General features: G+C 36.8%; 1 protein-coding gene across 1 annotated transcript in view; it reads right to left on the bottom strand.

Annotated features, from left to right (window-relative positions):
- Window positions 1-353: 353 nt before the first annotated feature.
- The window catches only part of TRPC5 (transient receptor potential cation channel subfamily C member 5), a 119,883-nt gene continuing 104,206 nt past the window's right edge, over window positions 354-16,030 (bottom strand). Inside the window, exons 7-10 of the mRNA XM_031675283.2 lie at window positions 3,877-4,080; window positions 3,602-3,643; window positions 2,669-2,758; window positions 354-1,049 (exon numbers count right to left, since the gene is read on the bottom strand). Of these exons, the coding sequence (XP_031531143.2) occupies window positions 354-1,049; window positions 2,669-2,758; window positions 3,602-3,643; window positions 3,877-4,080 (1,032 nt within the window). The remainder of the gene's footprint in view (window positions 1,050-2,668; window positions 2,759-3,601; window positions 3,644-3,876; window positions 4,081-16,030) is intronic.

Raw genomic sequence — 16,030 nt, 5'->3', positions numbered from 1 at the left:
TTAGGCGCAAACACCCCTTCAGTTGGTTGTGAAATGGACTTAGTATTTATAGGTATAAAAAGGCAAATAATAGTAGTAGTAGTAGTAGTAGTAGTAGTAGTAGTAGTAGTAGTAGTAGTAGTAATAATAATAATAATAATAATAATAATAATAATAATAATAATAATAATAATAATAATAATAATAACAAGAACCAAAAATGAAGAATGTGGCTATAAAAGACGGTGAAAGTAATAGGAGTTTCACTCTCCTTTCTGGGGGTGGGGCAGTGAGGGAATCATATTCTATGTCACCTCTGAGAGCAAAGAAATTAGAAATTTTCTGAGTTCCAGAATAGGTGATAACGGCTTGACTTAGAGCCGAGTTGTAACTTGTTCTTCCTGTCCATCACCCCATTTGTGCATGAGCAGGTCACAAGCCTCTCCCCAAGTTTCAAATACATCCTCTGAGGAGTCTAAAAGTTTAGAATTTGAGGAGCAGATGCTGGATGCGCAGTGAAGAGAGCTGGAACAGGCTAGAGGGCATTCACTGCTCTGAGCAGCGCCCCGGGCTTCACCTAATTCTACCTCACTGAGGTTAATTTCACTTTGAGAACAGGCCTCTGCTTTCCCTTTCTCCATCTGAGAATATCTGATGTCCTGCCACATATAGTGCTGCTGAACGATTCCATCAGAAATGGTGTACATTGGCTCTGAACTGGGTTCAGACATATGACCATTAAACTTGGAGAATAGGAGACCCAGTTTCTTGAGAGAGGGACCCATGAAGGAGCGTTTGCTTGATGGCTCAGCTTTTGACTTCCCTTGGGCACCGCCAACTCTTGGCATGGTCCTGATGAGAGGTGGCCCGTGACAGGCTTTTTTCTTGCAGCCTAAATTGAAAGAGACACTCTTGGATTTAGCCCGAGCCCCACCACTGCCATCATTGGTATCATCCCTCTGAGAGGAGAGTTCAGTGCTGCTAGTGGAAAAACTTCTCCTGGGGTGCTTCCTATTTCCCAAGAGGTCAAGCACTTCATAGCGAAAGCTGGAGATGTCTTGCTTTAATTCCTAGGGCAAGAGAGAAGACACGTTACGTTAAGAAGTTGGGCCTTTAGTTCATAACAGGCACACTGGATATCCTTTAGAATGTTCCAGGTTTTGCTTCACAGCAAATCACAAAGTACATAAACTACCAGAAAAATCTCACATTACTCCCAGTACAAGAGAAACATATTAACAATTCTGCGGGCAGAGCTGGCCATTGGAAAAAACGTGCAATTGGTAAAGTTGATGTCAGAACTTCCCCATTAGGAGTTCGCCGACAGACTAGCGTGTTACTAACAATTAAGGTATTAGATTAGGGTATTGGCTTTCATAGGCATCTGCATATAAAAGTACTACTGAAGAGGACAAAGCTTTTAGGACTCTCAGGAATAACACTAGGGAAGTGGAGTATCAGGTGATGAGACAGCTGTTTTGAGACATATTTATTCAGGTCCCTGTGAAATGTCCTCTATCTCTAACCGGTTACCTAAATACTAGATTGTGCTTTTAAAAACCATCTTTTTAGAAGCTTAAATCTGATTCCCTGCTTAACACTCTTTAGTAACTTATCACTGACCATAGACTACAGGGCTCTTCAAGGCCTGGTACCTGTCAATCTCTCCCATTTCTTCCTACTCTTTCTCCAAGTGCTCTTCTGTCCACCTGTATCGACATATTCTCTCTTGCCTCTGGGCTTTTGCATGTGCTGTTCTCTGTGTCTTGAACACAATTCTCCCCAACTCTCCTTTATCTGAACCCTCCTTCAAGCCTCAGCTTAAAGATTGCTTCCTCTGGAAAGCTTGCCCTGAATCCCCAAGTCCTAGTTGAGTGTCTGCCATCTTTGTGTCTCCATAGCACCCTGTGTTGACTCTGTTAGGATACTCAGTCATTTGTCACCCTCTGTATTATTGTGTGAGAGTAGGGAGGGGCTGCTTATATCTTGCTCATGACTATGCCCCAGCATCCAGCAGAGTGCTTGGCATATAGCAGGCCCTCAATAGATGATTTATGTCTGTGGATTAGGATAACAGCATTCCTATGTTCCTTAGAAAATATATATGTGTTCTAGGATAGGGTTTCTCAACCAATTGACACGTTGAGGTTGGTAATTATTTGTTGTAGGGGGCTGTCCTGTGCATTGTAGGAGTTTTAACAACAACCCTGGTCTCTGTTCACTAGATGCCAATAGCACACACATCCCAGAGTGACAACCAAAAATGTGTAATGGTAGAGTTTCATAAATCTTAGATTTAATAATGGATTTTCTGCCTATCTTATATCTTCTAAATGAAGAAGACCTTTAAATCCCCAGGCATCTTCGCTTTGCTATCTTTCTTCTCATCACACATCCTTGCCACATCATTTAAAGCACTCAATTCTCACACTGAGAAACACCCAGAATGTTAAAAGAATGCATATTTTTATTATTCATTATTAATAAAGCTGATTTTGGTGTGACAGACCTTGGTAAAATTTCTCCATCCACTGGATGACAGACTGTTCTACAAGAATAAGAATTGTAGCTGCGTTGCTGTATTACAGACAGTTGAAGTTCTAGCACCAGAAACCTCAAACACTGTGAAGTTTAAATGATACTTAAGAAATGTGAAATGAGAAATTAAACCACTACATGATTAAATTACCTTAAAATTTTCTTCTGTTAATCCCTCATTTGTTTTGGAATTTCTTATCATAGCTGCCACATATCTTTTGACTAAATTCCTGATAACTTCCTGGAATTAGAAAAAAACATGAAGAGGCATTCAGTTTCCTTCTTGGGCTCTCAGTAAAATAAGAAACACACACAGGAAATAAAATTTGCCTAGACTGTCGTTGCAATGGAAATTCCTCGCAGAATCTGGCCTTTTTCTACAAAAACCCTCAATTAAGTTCATTGGCTAAATGAATTACGTGTCCAAATTTGGTGGCAGAGTGGGCCAGTAAGATCAAATTCATCCGAAATGAAAAGTTTCCACCCAAGCATAAGGTAAACAGATTCACATTCATAGAATAATGAGAGCGGAATAATCCTTGACTGGTCACAGTCAATATCCTTTCCCTTCAGGCTGGATTAAACTTTAACCCTCCTAATAAGATGAGAATTTTTCTTCCTTTTATAAAGTTGAATTGACACAACATTGTAAACTGATTATACTTCGGTAAAAATATAGTTGAGAAAGTAATTTTTCAGTGTCACAAAGTGTTCTGATTTTGATGTCCGCTAATTATGTAGTCGAGATACTTCTTAGAGTCAATCTACACTTCTCCTTTACAGGGATGGCCTCTTTTTACTTAGCCTCCTGGGAATGGTATACACATGGCCACTATGCTTTGTGTTAGTAATGGTTATGTTGATCACTACTACTTAAGGGAATATGTCAGGCACTGTGCCCAGACACACACACACACACAATCCTATGTACATAACTCACCACTCAATTCTTATACTGTGAGTTACATTTTATCATCCCTATATTACAGATGAGAAAACTGGGGCTCAGTGAGAGTAAGTGACTTGTCCAAGGTCACACACTGACCAAGAACTATTATGCTTAGTCCCTATGAAGAAGCTTTACCTGGTAATGTTGATTCTGTATCAGGCTGTCAGCATGGCGTTCCTGTAATTGAAAATGGATAGAGAGGTTACATCAGCAGTCTCCCAGCAGCACATCCACCTGAATGTATTTCTAAATATTAGCACTGGAACATGACACAGGAGCTGCTACCTGACAAACCCCCAAAGCATCTATAGTTTGGAGTGGTTTTATGATGTTTAAGACAGGGAATGTCACGAAGGAGGGAAGGTAGAAAACAGTTTTGTTTGAAAAGAAACAATTTTTCAAAGCCTTACTGTGAAACTTCTCAGGTTGTGCCTTCTCCGTCTACCATCAGGGTCTCTTTTGGGGCAGAAGGTGTTGTTGAACCAGTTACCAAGGTATAGAAATGACTTGGGACTGGGGATGATGTTGAAAGGGGGTGGCAAGGTGCCGCCTTCATCGAAGTAACTCATCCAGAGCTTTGTCCTTGCAAACTTCCACTCAATGTCAGCATGATCCTATGAAAGAGAGAAGTTCAAGGATTTTTGATGAGAAAATGCAAATACACCCATGACTCATTCTAAAGGTTCTATTTGCTTCTATAGAGGGCAATCTGTCAATAGCTATAAAAATTGGAATTACATTTACCCTACAACCTGGTAATCCCACAATTAGAAATTTATCTTATCAGTATACTTGCAAAAAGTTGTATGCACAGGATTGGTCACTGTAAAACTGCAGTTTATGATAGCAGAACAGTTGTCAACAATCTATCCAACAGTAGGAGACTGGTTAAATAAATGATGTCACATCTACAAAATGGCTTATAACTTAACTATTAAAAATATAGTAGATCTATCAACATTTTATATATAGAAATCTGTATGTGTGTATACATTTGTCCATATATTTCTAAAACCTCTAAGTGAAAAAAGGAACATAAAGAATATCATCCAGCCTTAAAAAAGAATGAAGTATTGATACATGCTACAACATGGATGAACTTTGAAAACCTTATGCTGAGTGAAAGTATATTTATTCTGTTGAGTCTTCCAGTCCACAAACACACTGACACAATGTCTTTTCTTTTATCCATGTTTTGTAATTTTCAGTGTATAAATCTTATACATATTTTGTTAAGCTTATACCTAAATATTTTATTTTCTTTGCAACGATTTACAATGGTATGGTCTTTATATGTTCAGTTTCCAATTGTTTATTGCTAGTATATGATTGATTTTTGTGTATTGACCTTGTATTCTGTGGCCTTGCTAAATTAATTTTTTTAAGAAGTTTTTTTTAATAGATTCTTTAGGGTCATCTTTATACAGAATCATATCAGTTCCAAAAAAAGACAGTTTTATTTCTTTCTTTCCAATCTGTACACCTTTAATGTTTTTTCTTTCCTTATTGTACTGTCTAGAATCTCCATTAAAGTGTACTGAAAGCAGATACACTTTGTTGCTGATCTTAGAAAGTCTTCAGTCTTTCACCATTGAGTTAGCTGTAGGTTTTGTGGAACAGGTTGTGGATGTTACATTCTATTTTGAGTTTGCTAAGACCTTTTTAAAAGAAAAACCATTAGTGTATGTTCAAGTTTGTCAAATGCTTTTTCTGCACCAACTGATACGATCATGGGGTCTTTCTTGTTTAGGCTCTTAATATAATGGGTTACTTTGCATTCCTGTGATAAATTCCATTTGGTGATGGTGTGTTTTTTTGTACATTGTTAGATTTGATACACTTATACTTTGTTGATGATTTCCATATCTATGTTCATGAAGGATATTGGTGTACAGTTTTTACATTTTCTTGCACTGTTTTTTTCTGTTTTTTGTATCAGTATAGTATATTATATATGTAATATATTTCTATATAATTAAAATTAATTTTACCAGTCTCTTTTCACTATATCCTAGTGTGGCTGATAGAAAATGTAAAATAATATATGTGGCACATATTATTTTTGTTATTATTTGTGACTTGCATAAAATTTTTATTGTACAGAATTGCTCTAGACTAAATGGTGGATTTGGTCCTGCCTAACAAAGCTTAAAAGCAAGTCTCAATAGGATCAAACTATTTCCAGAATAAAGCTCAAGAATATTTGTAACAATACAAAAATATTCAGTACCCAACAAGGTAAAATTCACAATGTTTGATATCTAATAAAAATTTATCAAACATGCTAAGAAGCAGGAAAATATGACCCACAATTAGGAGAAAAAAAATCTATCAAACAGCACCAGACACAAATCAGTTGTATTTCTATACTGTAGCAATGAACAATGAGAAATATAATTTTTTTTAAAACAGTATCATTTAAAATATAAAATACTTAGGAATAAACATGACAAAAATATACATGTTATTTACATTGAAAACTATAAAGGATTATTGAGATAAATTAAAGAAGACCTAAGTAAGTATAGAGATACAGCATATTCATACATTGGAAGACTATTAAATATAGTTTGGATGTTGATTCTCTCCAAATCGGTTTATAGATTTCCTACAGTCTCAATTCAAATCTCAGTTAGCATTTTTGAAGAAATTAACAAGCCACTTCTCAAATTTATATATAAATACAAAAGATGTAAAATCGTTAATTTTGAGAAAGAACAAATTGGCATGAAGATCAATGGAACAAAACAAGAAAGTCTAAAAATAAATGCAGGCATATGCATAATTGCATGCACATATGCAATTGACTTCCAAGAAAGGTGTCAAGGCGATTCAACTTGGAAACGATAATGTTTTCAACAAACTGACTTGGAATAGTTGGACTTACACAAGAAAAAAAAAAAAAAGAGAGAAAAGAACCTTGATCCTTCACACTATATACAAAAATTAACTGAAAATGAATCACAACTTAAAGGTAAGGGCTAAATCTATAAATATTTTACTACTAAACAATTTACTAATTTTTTTTCCTTTCTGCTTTCTTTGGGTTTAGTTTGCTGTTCTTTTTCTAGTTTCATAAAGGTAGAAGTTTAGGTTATTGATTTGAAATTTTACTTCCTTTTTAATATAAACATTTTCAGTCAGAAATTTCCCTCTGAGCAAATGTGGTATATATGGTACTCTCCCTTCCATTCATCACAAATATTTTCTTATTTCCCTTGTGACTTCTTTGAATCAGTGGTTATTTTGCAGTGTCTTCTCTACTATCCATTTATGTGTGAGTTTCCCACATTTCATTGTGTTATTGATTTCTAATTTTTTTAATGGAGGTACTGGGGATTGAACCTAGGACTTCATGCATGCTAAGCACACACTCTACCACTGAGCTATACCCTCTGCCCTACTGATTTCTAATTTAATTCTCCTATATTCCAAGTATGTTTTCAGAGCATACTTTTTATTATTTCAATTCTTTGAAAATTTAGTGAGACTTATTTTATGGACTAACATAAAATCTATCCGGGAGAATTTTCCATGTGCAGTTCAGAAGGATGTATATGCTGCTGTTGTTGTGTGGTGTGTTCTGTAGATAGATGACCATTAGGTCTAGTTAGTTTATAGTGTTGTTTGAGTCTTCTATTTCCTTTCTGGTCATCTGTCTTGTTCTGTCCATCACTGAAAGTGGTGTAATTCTCCAAATGTTATTACTGAGTTGTCTATTTCTCCCTTCAATTTTGTCAGTTTTTGCTCCAAGTATTTTTAGCTCTGTAGTTAGTTGGAAATACATTTATAATTGTTATATCTTCATGATGGATTCACCCTTATATCATTATAAAATGTCCTTTGTATTCTCTAGTAATAAATTTTGTCTTAAATTCTATTTTGTCTAATATTTGTAAAGCCACTTAGCTCTCTTTTGGTTACTGTTTGTATCATATACCTTTTCCCACTCTTTTACTTGCAGTCTATTTGCATCTTTGAATCTAAAGTGTGTCTCCTGTAGACAGCATATAGTGGATTATGTGTGTTTCTTATACAGTCTGGTAATCTCTGCCTTTTATTTGGAATGTTTAATCTAGTTACATTTAAAGTAGTTACTGATAAAGTAGGATTTACATCTAATATTTTGCCATTTTCTATATGTTGCATGTCTTTTTTGTTCCTCTATTCCTCCATTATAGATTTCTTTTGTGTTAGATATATATTTTCTAACATGCCCTTTAATTCCCTTGTTTATCTATCTATCTACCTATCCACCTATCATCTATCTTTTGATCTGTTTGTCTATCCTAGAGTTAGAATTTATAAGTGAAATGGTCATCACAGGGATAACTATTGACATATTTATTGAGTTAAAAAATGAAGTCATCCTTTTTGAGACAAAAGAGATATGTATGATTTAGCCAATTGGTTTGGGGATGATGACTGGCTTTGTCAGTTAAGCTATATGACAGTTTTTAAGAATTGCTAAATCTGAAGCTCCAAAATTTTGGTAAAATTATATTTAAAACATGTGATAAGAAAAAAGCATTTTGGTTAAGCTGTACTAAAATTGATAAAATTTATATTTTCCATTTCATGAACTTGGTTTAGTATACTGGGTTAAACAAAGTGCCTCTAAGTAAAACAGTAAATGGTATATTTAATAATTATTTGATAAGTCTTTATAAACCTTTTTTGGTTTTATCCCCAAAGTTAGTAGCTTACAGCAATAGACGTTTATTATCTTACAGTTTCTGTGGGTCAGAAATCTGTGTGTGGCAAGTTGTGTGCCTCTGGCTCAAGATCTCTTACAGTGGTAAAATCCAGTTGTTGGCCAGAGCTAGGATCTCATCTAAAAAGCCTCAGCGGAGGGAGCATTCTCTTCCAAGCTCGCTCTCATGGTTGTATGGTTGCTGACAGGCTTCAGTTTCTTGTGGGTTGTTGGACTGAGGATCTCAGTCCTTGCTGGCTACTGGCGAGAGACCACTCTGAGTTCTTTCTGGAGTGAGCCTCTTCATAAGACAGCTCACAAAATGGCAGCAGGTTTCCCCCAGAGGATGTGAAAGAGAAAAGACCTGGTCTTTTTATAAGCTAATCTCTGAAGTAACATTACTTTTGCCACAATCTGTTTGTTAGAAGTGAGTCCCTAGGTCCAGCCCATGCTCAAGGAGAAAAGATTGCATAAAGACTCAAATAAAAGGAAGTGAGGATCACTGGGGGACATCTCAGAGGCTTCCTACCACAGTATTACTTTCCTGAAACTGAGAAACTGAATGACTATAATCTTGAGTAAAATCCTTTTCTAAGTCATGTGGTTTCTAATTCTTTGCTTTCAATAAAATTTAAGGAGAACCTAATCAGGTTTTCAGGTGATAGACTGTTAAAAATATTATTTTATGAAAAATCATTGTATGACTTTTTGGCAGTAACTCAGAAGTCAGGAAAATTGAATGATAATGGCATAATAAAACTATTCATTCACATATGCTTATTGATATGAAAAAGATTTCTTAGCACTTACTTTTATAAAATTGGAAACTAAATATATAATTGATGCTGAATCTTGTTCCTGAATATTACTCAGTATTCTGTGGATATAATAACTAGTTGGAAGCAAAGCCCCACTCATATCTTTAGGAAATGCATTTACAATAAAAATGTATTTTATTGCTAATAGTTATCACAATTTGTATAATATTTGTGTTCTTTTGAGCAGTTTTATGCTGCTAATAATTGAATAATAACTATATTCAGAAGAAATGTTTTAACAATTATTACCTTCTGGCCACAAAAAATAAATAATTTAAATTCAATATATACTTTTGTTATTAAGAAATATAATAAGGTGATCAATAATTTAAAAAGACTTTAAAACACAACAATTTATAACATTAGGATAAAATCCTGTGGGGATATGGAATGGAAATAAGAATTCAAGGAGAGAAAGGAATGATGTTAACTCTCTGCCCTTAAAGAAGTGTTTAGCCATTTATTTTTTAAATATATGGTTACAAGTAACAAATCACTACAGTATTCAGATTTCATTGGATACATTTAAATGAATAATTGGATAGTTTTATTTTATTTTATTTTATTTTTTCTTTTTTTCTTTTTTTCTTTTTTTTTACATTTTTTATTGATTCATAATCATTTTACAGTGTTGTGTCAAATTCCAGTGTTCAGCACAATTTTTCAGTCATTCATGGACATATACACACTCATTGTCACATTTTTTTCTCTGTGATTTATCATAACATATTGTGTATATTTCCCTGTGCTATACAGTGTAATCTTGTTTATCTATTCTACAATTTTGAAATCCCAGTCTATCCCTTCCCACCCTCTACCCCCCCCCCCCCGGTAACCACAAGTCTGTATTCTCTGTCCATGAGTCTATTTCTGTCCTGTATTTATGCTTTGTTTTTGTTTGTTTGTTTGTTTTTGTTTTTTAGATTCCACATATGAGCAATCTCATATGGTATTTTTCTTTCTCTTTCTGGCTTACTTCACTTAGAATAACATTCTCTAGGAGCATCCATGTTGCTGCAAATGGCATTATGTTGTCGGTTTTTATGGCTGAGTAGTATTCCATTGTATAAATATACGACCTCTTCTTTATCCAGTCACCTGTTGATGGACATTTAGGTTGTTTCCATGTTTTGGCTATTGTAGGGATAGTTTTATTTTAAATGTTTACATTTACCATATTCCAGAAATTACATTCTTTGCAAGTGTTTAAACTTATGATGAAAAATCTGGATGTCAACCCAAGATTATATAAGAGGATACATAGATTTTTTTTCCTGTACAAATTGATTAGAGGGCATGCCTGCAAAAGGTTTGAATGTCCTTGATGAGACCCTGAACTAAGACACACTTATGGCTATAGTAACTATCAAAATCTTGCCTTGGGAGACAGTATTGCTGTAGACAACTTGGGTTGCAGAGGAAGACAGGAAGGAGGTAAGGGCAATATGAAACAGTGAGAGGCAGCCTGCCATTGTGAAAAGAGCAGCGGTTTTCGAGTCAAACAGACAGGGTTTTAATCCTGTTCTGCTGCTTATTAGCTGTGTGACCTCATAGCAGTCAATCCAAATCTCTGAGTCAGTTTTCTTTAACAGTTTTCTCAACTGTTAAAATAGAGGCAAATCCCTACCACGCTGAATTGTTGTAGGAGTCAGTGTAAAATGCCTGGGCTGCAGCCTGGTATACAGTAAGAGCTATCTAATTGTTGATGCCTTTCCCTATGTTTCTGAGCCTGTGATACCAGAAACAAACTTTAAATTTTCATTTCACTCTTTGATGGCCCAGAATAGCCAGTCTTTCATCCATGGAATGTTTCTCTGGCTCTTGAATGCTTCTCTAGCTCTTGAAATTCTCAATAAGTATTTCTTAAAATAAAGTGAGTTACACTTTTAAACACAGAATCTCTAGATTCTTGTCATCTCTAGACAAGTTTGAAAAGGGAGAATGATGATATAGTTCCTATGGGTATTCAACTGTTTTCTAATAAACTGGGCTAGATGTCCTGGTGTCTGGAAATGCTTGTACTGTTTTTTAAATTTTTATTTTAATTCCTGGATGAGTTCAGCTTTTGTTTGTACATGTTTTAAACAACAAACAGTTATGTTATTTAAAATAATTTTCTGAATATCTAACGATTTCAACAAAGAGAGGAAACATGCGATGGGCCAAGTTATAAACCATTATAAACCATAGGCATTTTTTTTAGCTTAGGAGGCTTTCTGGTGCCCCCTCATTGCACCTACTCCAATCAGGTGAGGATACAATTTTCGCTAAACATCTTGAAAACAGCTCAAGGACTCCAATTGCTACCATTCCATTCCCCTTGTTGCTCAGGTGACCTCAGATTGGGACTTACTATGTCATTATTTAGCAGAGAAGTTATTGCAAATTATCCTCTCAACAGTCTTTTCCCACTTATCGTGTATCAATTCATTGTCCACCTATCTATTCATTTTTAGATTCTTATGTTGAACAGCTACCATATTTCAGGTCCTCTGCTAGATGCTGGGTGTAGAGAAATGACTGTCCACTAATGGTGGTGGGAATACCACATAGAATAAATCTGAATACAGAGGTAGCACCTGAATCCTGAAGATTGGGAAATAATAGACCACCTGGCAGGATTGGTTAAACCATGTGAGCTGTAAGGTGATGAGTAAGATAGTTATTCATTCAGACAGTCATTCATTCAGCCAATATATATCAACTGCCTGCTAGGTGTAAGGTGTTGGGATTGTAGCAGGGAACAATATGGACATTATAATTTAGCTTATAGAAATTATTTTATTTTCAACCCTTGATCTACTTTGAATTGCAAGATTACAGATGTGGTTTGTGTAGTTGTATTTCTCTAAAACGTCCCTAAATGTATGATGTCCAATAGATTTTCATTCTTCCACATGGAGCTAGCCTTTCACCCTATATGATAGACAAATCAGACACTGGGTTTTTAAAAATTTTCCGTGTTTGGTAATGATGCCCTTTCCTACGCTTTGCCCTACCTTCTCTACCCAACTATGACTTTTTAAAAAAATGTTTTTGAGGGGGGAGGCAATTAGGGTTTTATTTATTTATTTATTTACTTACTTACTTACTTACTTACTTACTTACTTATTTATTTAAATGGAGGTCCTGGGGATTGAACCCAGGCCCTTATGCATGCTCAGCACACATTCCACCACTGAGCTATCACCACCTCCCTCCCAAATATGACTTTTGAACTTTCTACAAGATCAGCCCCTGGCTGGATGCTTTTGTATAAGACACAACCTCCACAATCATAGGCTGTGGTCCTTCCTCTTTCAAATTTCCAAAATTTTCAGGACTTTTGTGCTAGCATCATGTGATCTTAACAACAGAGCCTTACAAATATGTTCTAATTCATGTGTGTGCCCTGCGTTGCCTTTGATATTGTCAACTCCTGTAGAGCAGGTGAGGGCTTGTATTTAGCTCTTTTCTCAGTGCCAGTGTAATGTACTGGGACTGTAGAGCATACCCACAATTGTTGTTGACTTGCTCAGATTCTGAACACATGGCCATAGCGAGGTCAGATGAACATGTCTGTTCAGTTTCACATTTCTCGACAAATCCAAGCACAAGGTTATTTTTCTTTCAATCAAAGTACAAGGCCAATTTCTTACCAGCTTTTGACAAATTCTTCTGCACTCTCTCAGATCTCCTGCCAGCAACCATCTTCTCCTAGCAAATTGGAAAGCTTTATAACATAATGCAAAGGGAGAGTGGCAGGAATAGACAGCAGAACAGAGCTAATAATAATCCTTAAGGAGCAAAGCTACTTCTAGGAGTCTCAGGCCCGACGGCAGGCTGGTTGGAGGCATATACTGAGGAGGAGGATATTCTGGCATCCTTCACTTAGACTAGTAGCTGTTTGCTTCATTTGGGTATAAGATTAGCTTTATTTTCCTATGATGGGAAAGCAATACAAATTGCTGACATACACACTCCATGTTGAGGTGAGAGAATTCATTTCCCTGCCATCTTAAACGACATCTACCTCACTTTGGACAGCTTTCTTCTGGTAAAATTCCAGGCATGCTTCTCAAATGTTGATGTGCAGCAAAAGCATATGGGGCATTTGTTAAAAATGCGGATTTCTGGACCTCACCAGATGTTATACATTGTACTACACTTTTGCCTCAGGGCAATTTTTAAAAGATGTAAGTATTTAAAATATATCATCATTTTTGTAACTCCATTTTTGTTTGAATTCATTTAAAAAATATACAGAAATCTTCAAAATTTGGAAGTAGTTCAAGCCTCCCACAGCCTCCTGGAGACCGTGAAGTAGAGAAAGTGGCCTCAGTGAGAATTTACCATTCCCCTCCGTGCCCTACCTCCAATTTAGTGCACGTGTGCCCCAACGCCTAGAGGGGAGCCAATCCCTGTCCCTAAATTGTCAGCAACCTTCGTCTCTTCTCCAAGGTTGCTGAGTGGTTAGAATTTCCTTTTCTAATCATTCTGGGGCCCGCTGGGAATGACTTTGACGTTGGTTTATCTAGTTTAAAACCCTTGTGTAGTAACCTCAAGCCAAGTGCACAAGCTCAGCTGTAAAACATTAGGGCCAAAAAGAGAGCCCTCACCCAGCTTTGGCTCCCTGCCCCTCAATGCTCCTGACACTCCCTTGTACCCTAGTACTGATGCCCCCCAATAGCTCCAAACTGCAAGAGCCCCCTCACTGAGTGTTACAAACAGGTCCTTTTCCCTACTGAACACATGCAGTTGTCCAGCAAGCAGCCGTTACGTCCGCCCCTCCCCTTCCCCAGGCATAAAATGGCCACTAATCCCTACCCCAATTATGTTGCTAGCTGGTTTGAAACTGCCACTCTGACCTTTCAGGGACATGGTGAGTGTTACTTGTTTAAGAAATCATTGCAGTATAGTTGGTTTACAATGTTGCGTTAGTTTCTGTTGTACAGCATAGTGATTCAGTTATACATATATATATATTCTTTTTCATTATAGGTTATTACAAGATATTGAATATGGTTCTCTGTGCTAAACGGTAGGACCTTGTTGTTTATCTGTTTTATATATAGTAGTGTGTATCTGCTAATCCCAAACTCCTAATTTATTCCTTCACTCCCTCTCCCTTTCCCCTTTGGCAACCATAAGTTTGTTTTCTATGTCTGTGAGTCTTTCTGTTTTGTAAATAAATTCATTTGTGCCATTTCTTTAGATTCCACATATCGGTGATATCATATGATATTTGTTTTCTCTGACTTACTTCACTTAGCATGATAATCTCTAGGTCCATCCATGTTGCTGCAAATGACATTATTTCATTCTTTTGTGTGGCTGAGTAGAATTACATTGTGTGTGTGTGTCTGTGTCTGTGTGTATCACATCTTTATCCAGTCATCTGTTGATGGGCATTTAGAGTTGGCTTATTCTTATCTCTCAGTTCTCAGTTCAAATATCACCTCCTCAAAGAGACCGTCCCTGGGCAACCAGTTTAGAGTGAGCTCCTCTGTTACACTGTCTCACGGGAGCCTGTCATGTTCTTTCATACCAACTGCCACAAGTCATCTTAATGGACTCGTCCCTATCTGATTATTCTTAGGCTCTGCACTAGATGAACATTCCACTGAAGTTAGGGCCTTTGTCTTCTTCAATACCCAGTCCTAGAGCCCGGTCCTAGAGCCTGGCACAGAGCAAGTATACAATAGATTTTTGTAGAAGGAATTAATTGAAGATCCAAAGGCAGACAGTAGGTGAAGGGAGGACCAGGAATATTATGTATCACTTTTCAAGCAGATCATCCAGGCGTCCAAGCCTTCTGTAATAATTGGTACTGATTTTCTAACAAATGAGAAGTCCTCCCATAGTTCCTGTTCTTTCACTCTGGGTGAGTCCCCATATGCCACATTTATTAAGAGCAGCTCTGAGATAAATATATTTCTCATCAAGCCTTTGTGATTGACTCACAATTTTCTAGGTCTAGGTACTTCTCAAAGTTCAAACACACAGAGGGAATTGGGAAAGAGAACAGAGGAAAAAGCAAAAGCAGATGCTGAAAGAAAGGAGAATAAGAAATACAATGACCTCCCCCCTAGTTTTTACTCTTAGATCCCCACAATTTTCCTTTTTTAAACAAAAGCAGGTTTACCCTGACAGCTGAGATCATGTAATTTTGCTGTCAGGTCTCAAGTATAAAGCAGAGTATTGCAGTAGCTTGTAACCCCTGATGCTCCTTTGGGGTATTTTGACTTCTGTGTTGTAGCTAAAGGCTACCTCCTGGCCCAGGCTGTCTCCCACATTGAGCCTGGGCTACAACACAGGGCTCCAGTGACCACAGCAGGAGAGAGATCTTATTAATATTAATAATATTAATCACTCAGATCTCACGTTTAGTTTCTAAACCTCAAGCTGCTCAGATATTAAAGAACATTTGTATCACTTAGCTTTCTACTCAGCTGATTCCTGACACCCAGGACAAGAATAAAGGCAGAAGCCAAGAAGAACACATTCCTCAACAATGACCTTTGGGCCATGGGCATTTGAGTCATCCACCAATATTATTTGTAGCCTATGAAGAGAACATTCAGAGACCAGTCCATAGGAAGGCCAGGTTTTCCACAGAGAACAACTCTCCCTGAGTCTCAGCTTGTGTTCAGATTGTCCATTGATAGTCATTATTTTATGTAGCAGCTGAAGTCGCCTTTGGCTTGGGGACTATTGCACAGACCTGATCTGTAGCAAAATTGTGATGATGGTGACATTTTCCTTCAGTGCCTCCAATCTCTTTCTCTTATTGGTGTCCCCTCCCCAGTCTTCTTCAGGTAAATTTCCCTCACTTGCTTGGCCCCACGTGAAAACCTGATCTCAGGAAGGGCTTGAATTCATTTATACTGAGTCATAAGTGACTTACTAACAGCTTAAAACATATTTGCATTATAACAGGGGACAAGGTTTTAAGGTCAGAGATTTCTGCCTGACAGTGGGAGGATGTCTATGAATCCTCTGAGATTTTATGCTAAATTTTATGCATGTTTGCTTCATCAGATTATCAAAGCAATCCAGGAGCCAAAAATAAAT

This window comes from Vicugna pacos, chromosome X (genome assembly GCF_048564905.1).
Source record: "Vicugna pacos chromosome X, VicPac4, whole genome shotgun sequence".
Taxonomy (NCBI): domain Eukaryota; kingdom Metazoa; phylum Chordata; class Mammalia; order Artiodactyla; family Camelidae; genus Vicugna; species Vicugna pacos.
Note: the sequence above shows the minus strand (reverse complement) of the source record. Positions and strands in the feature narration are given on the sequence as shown.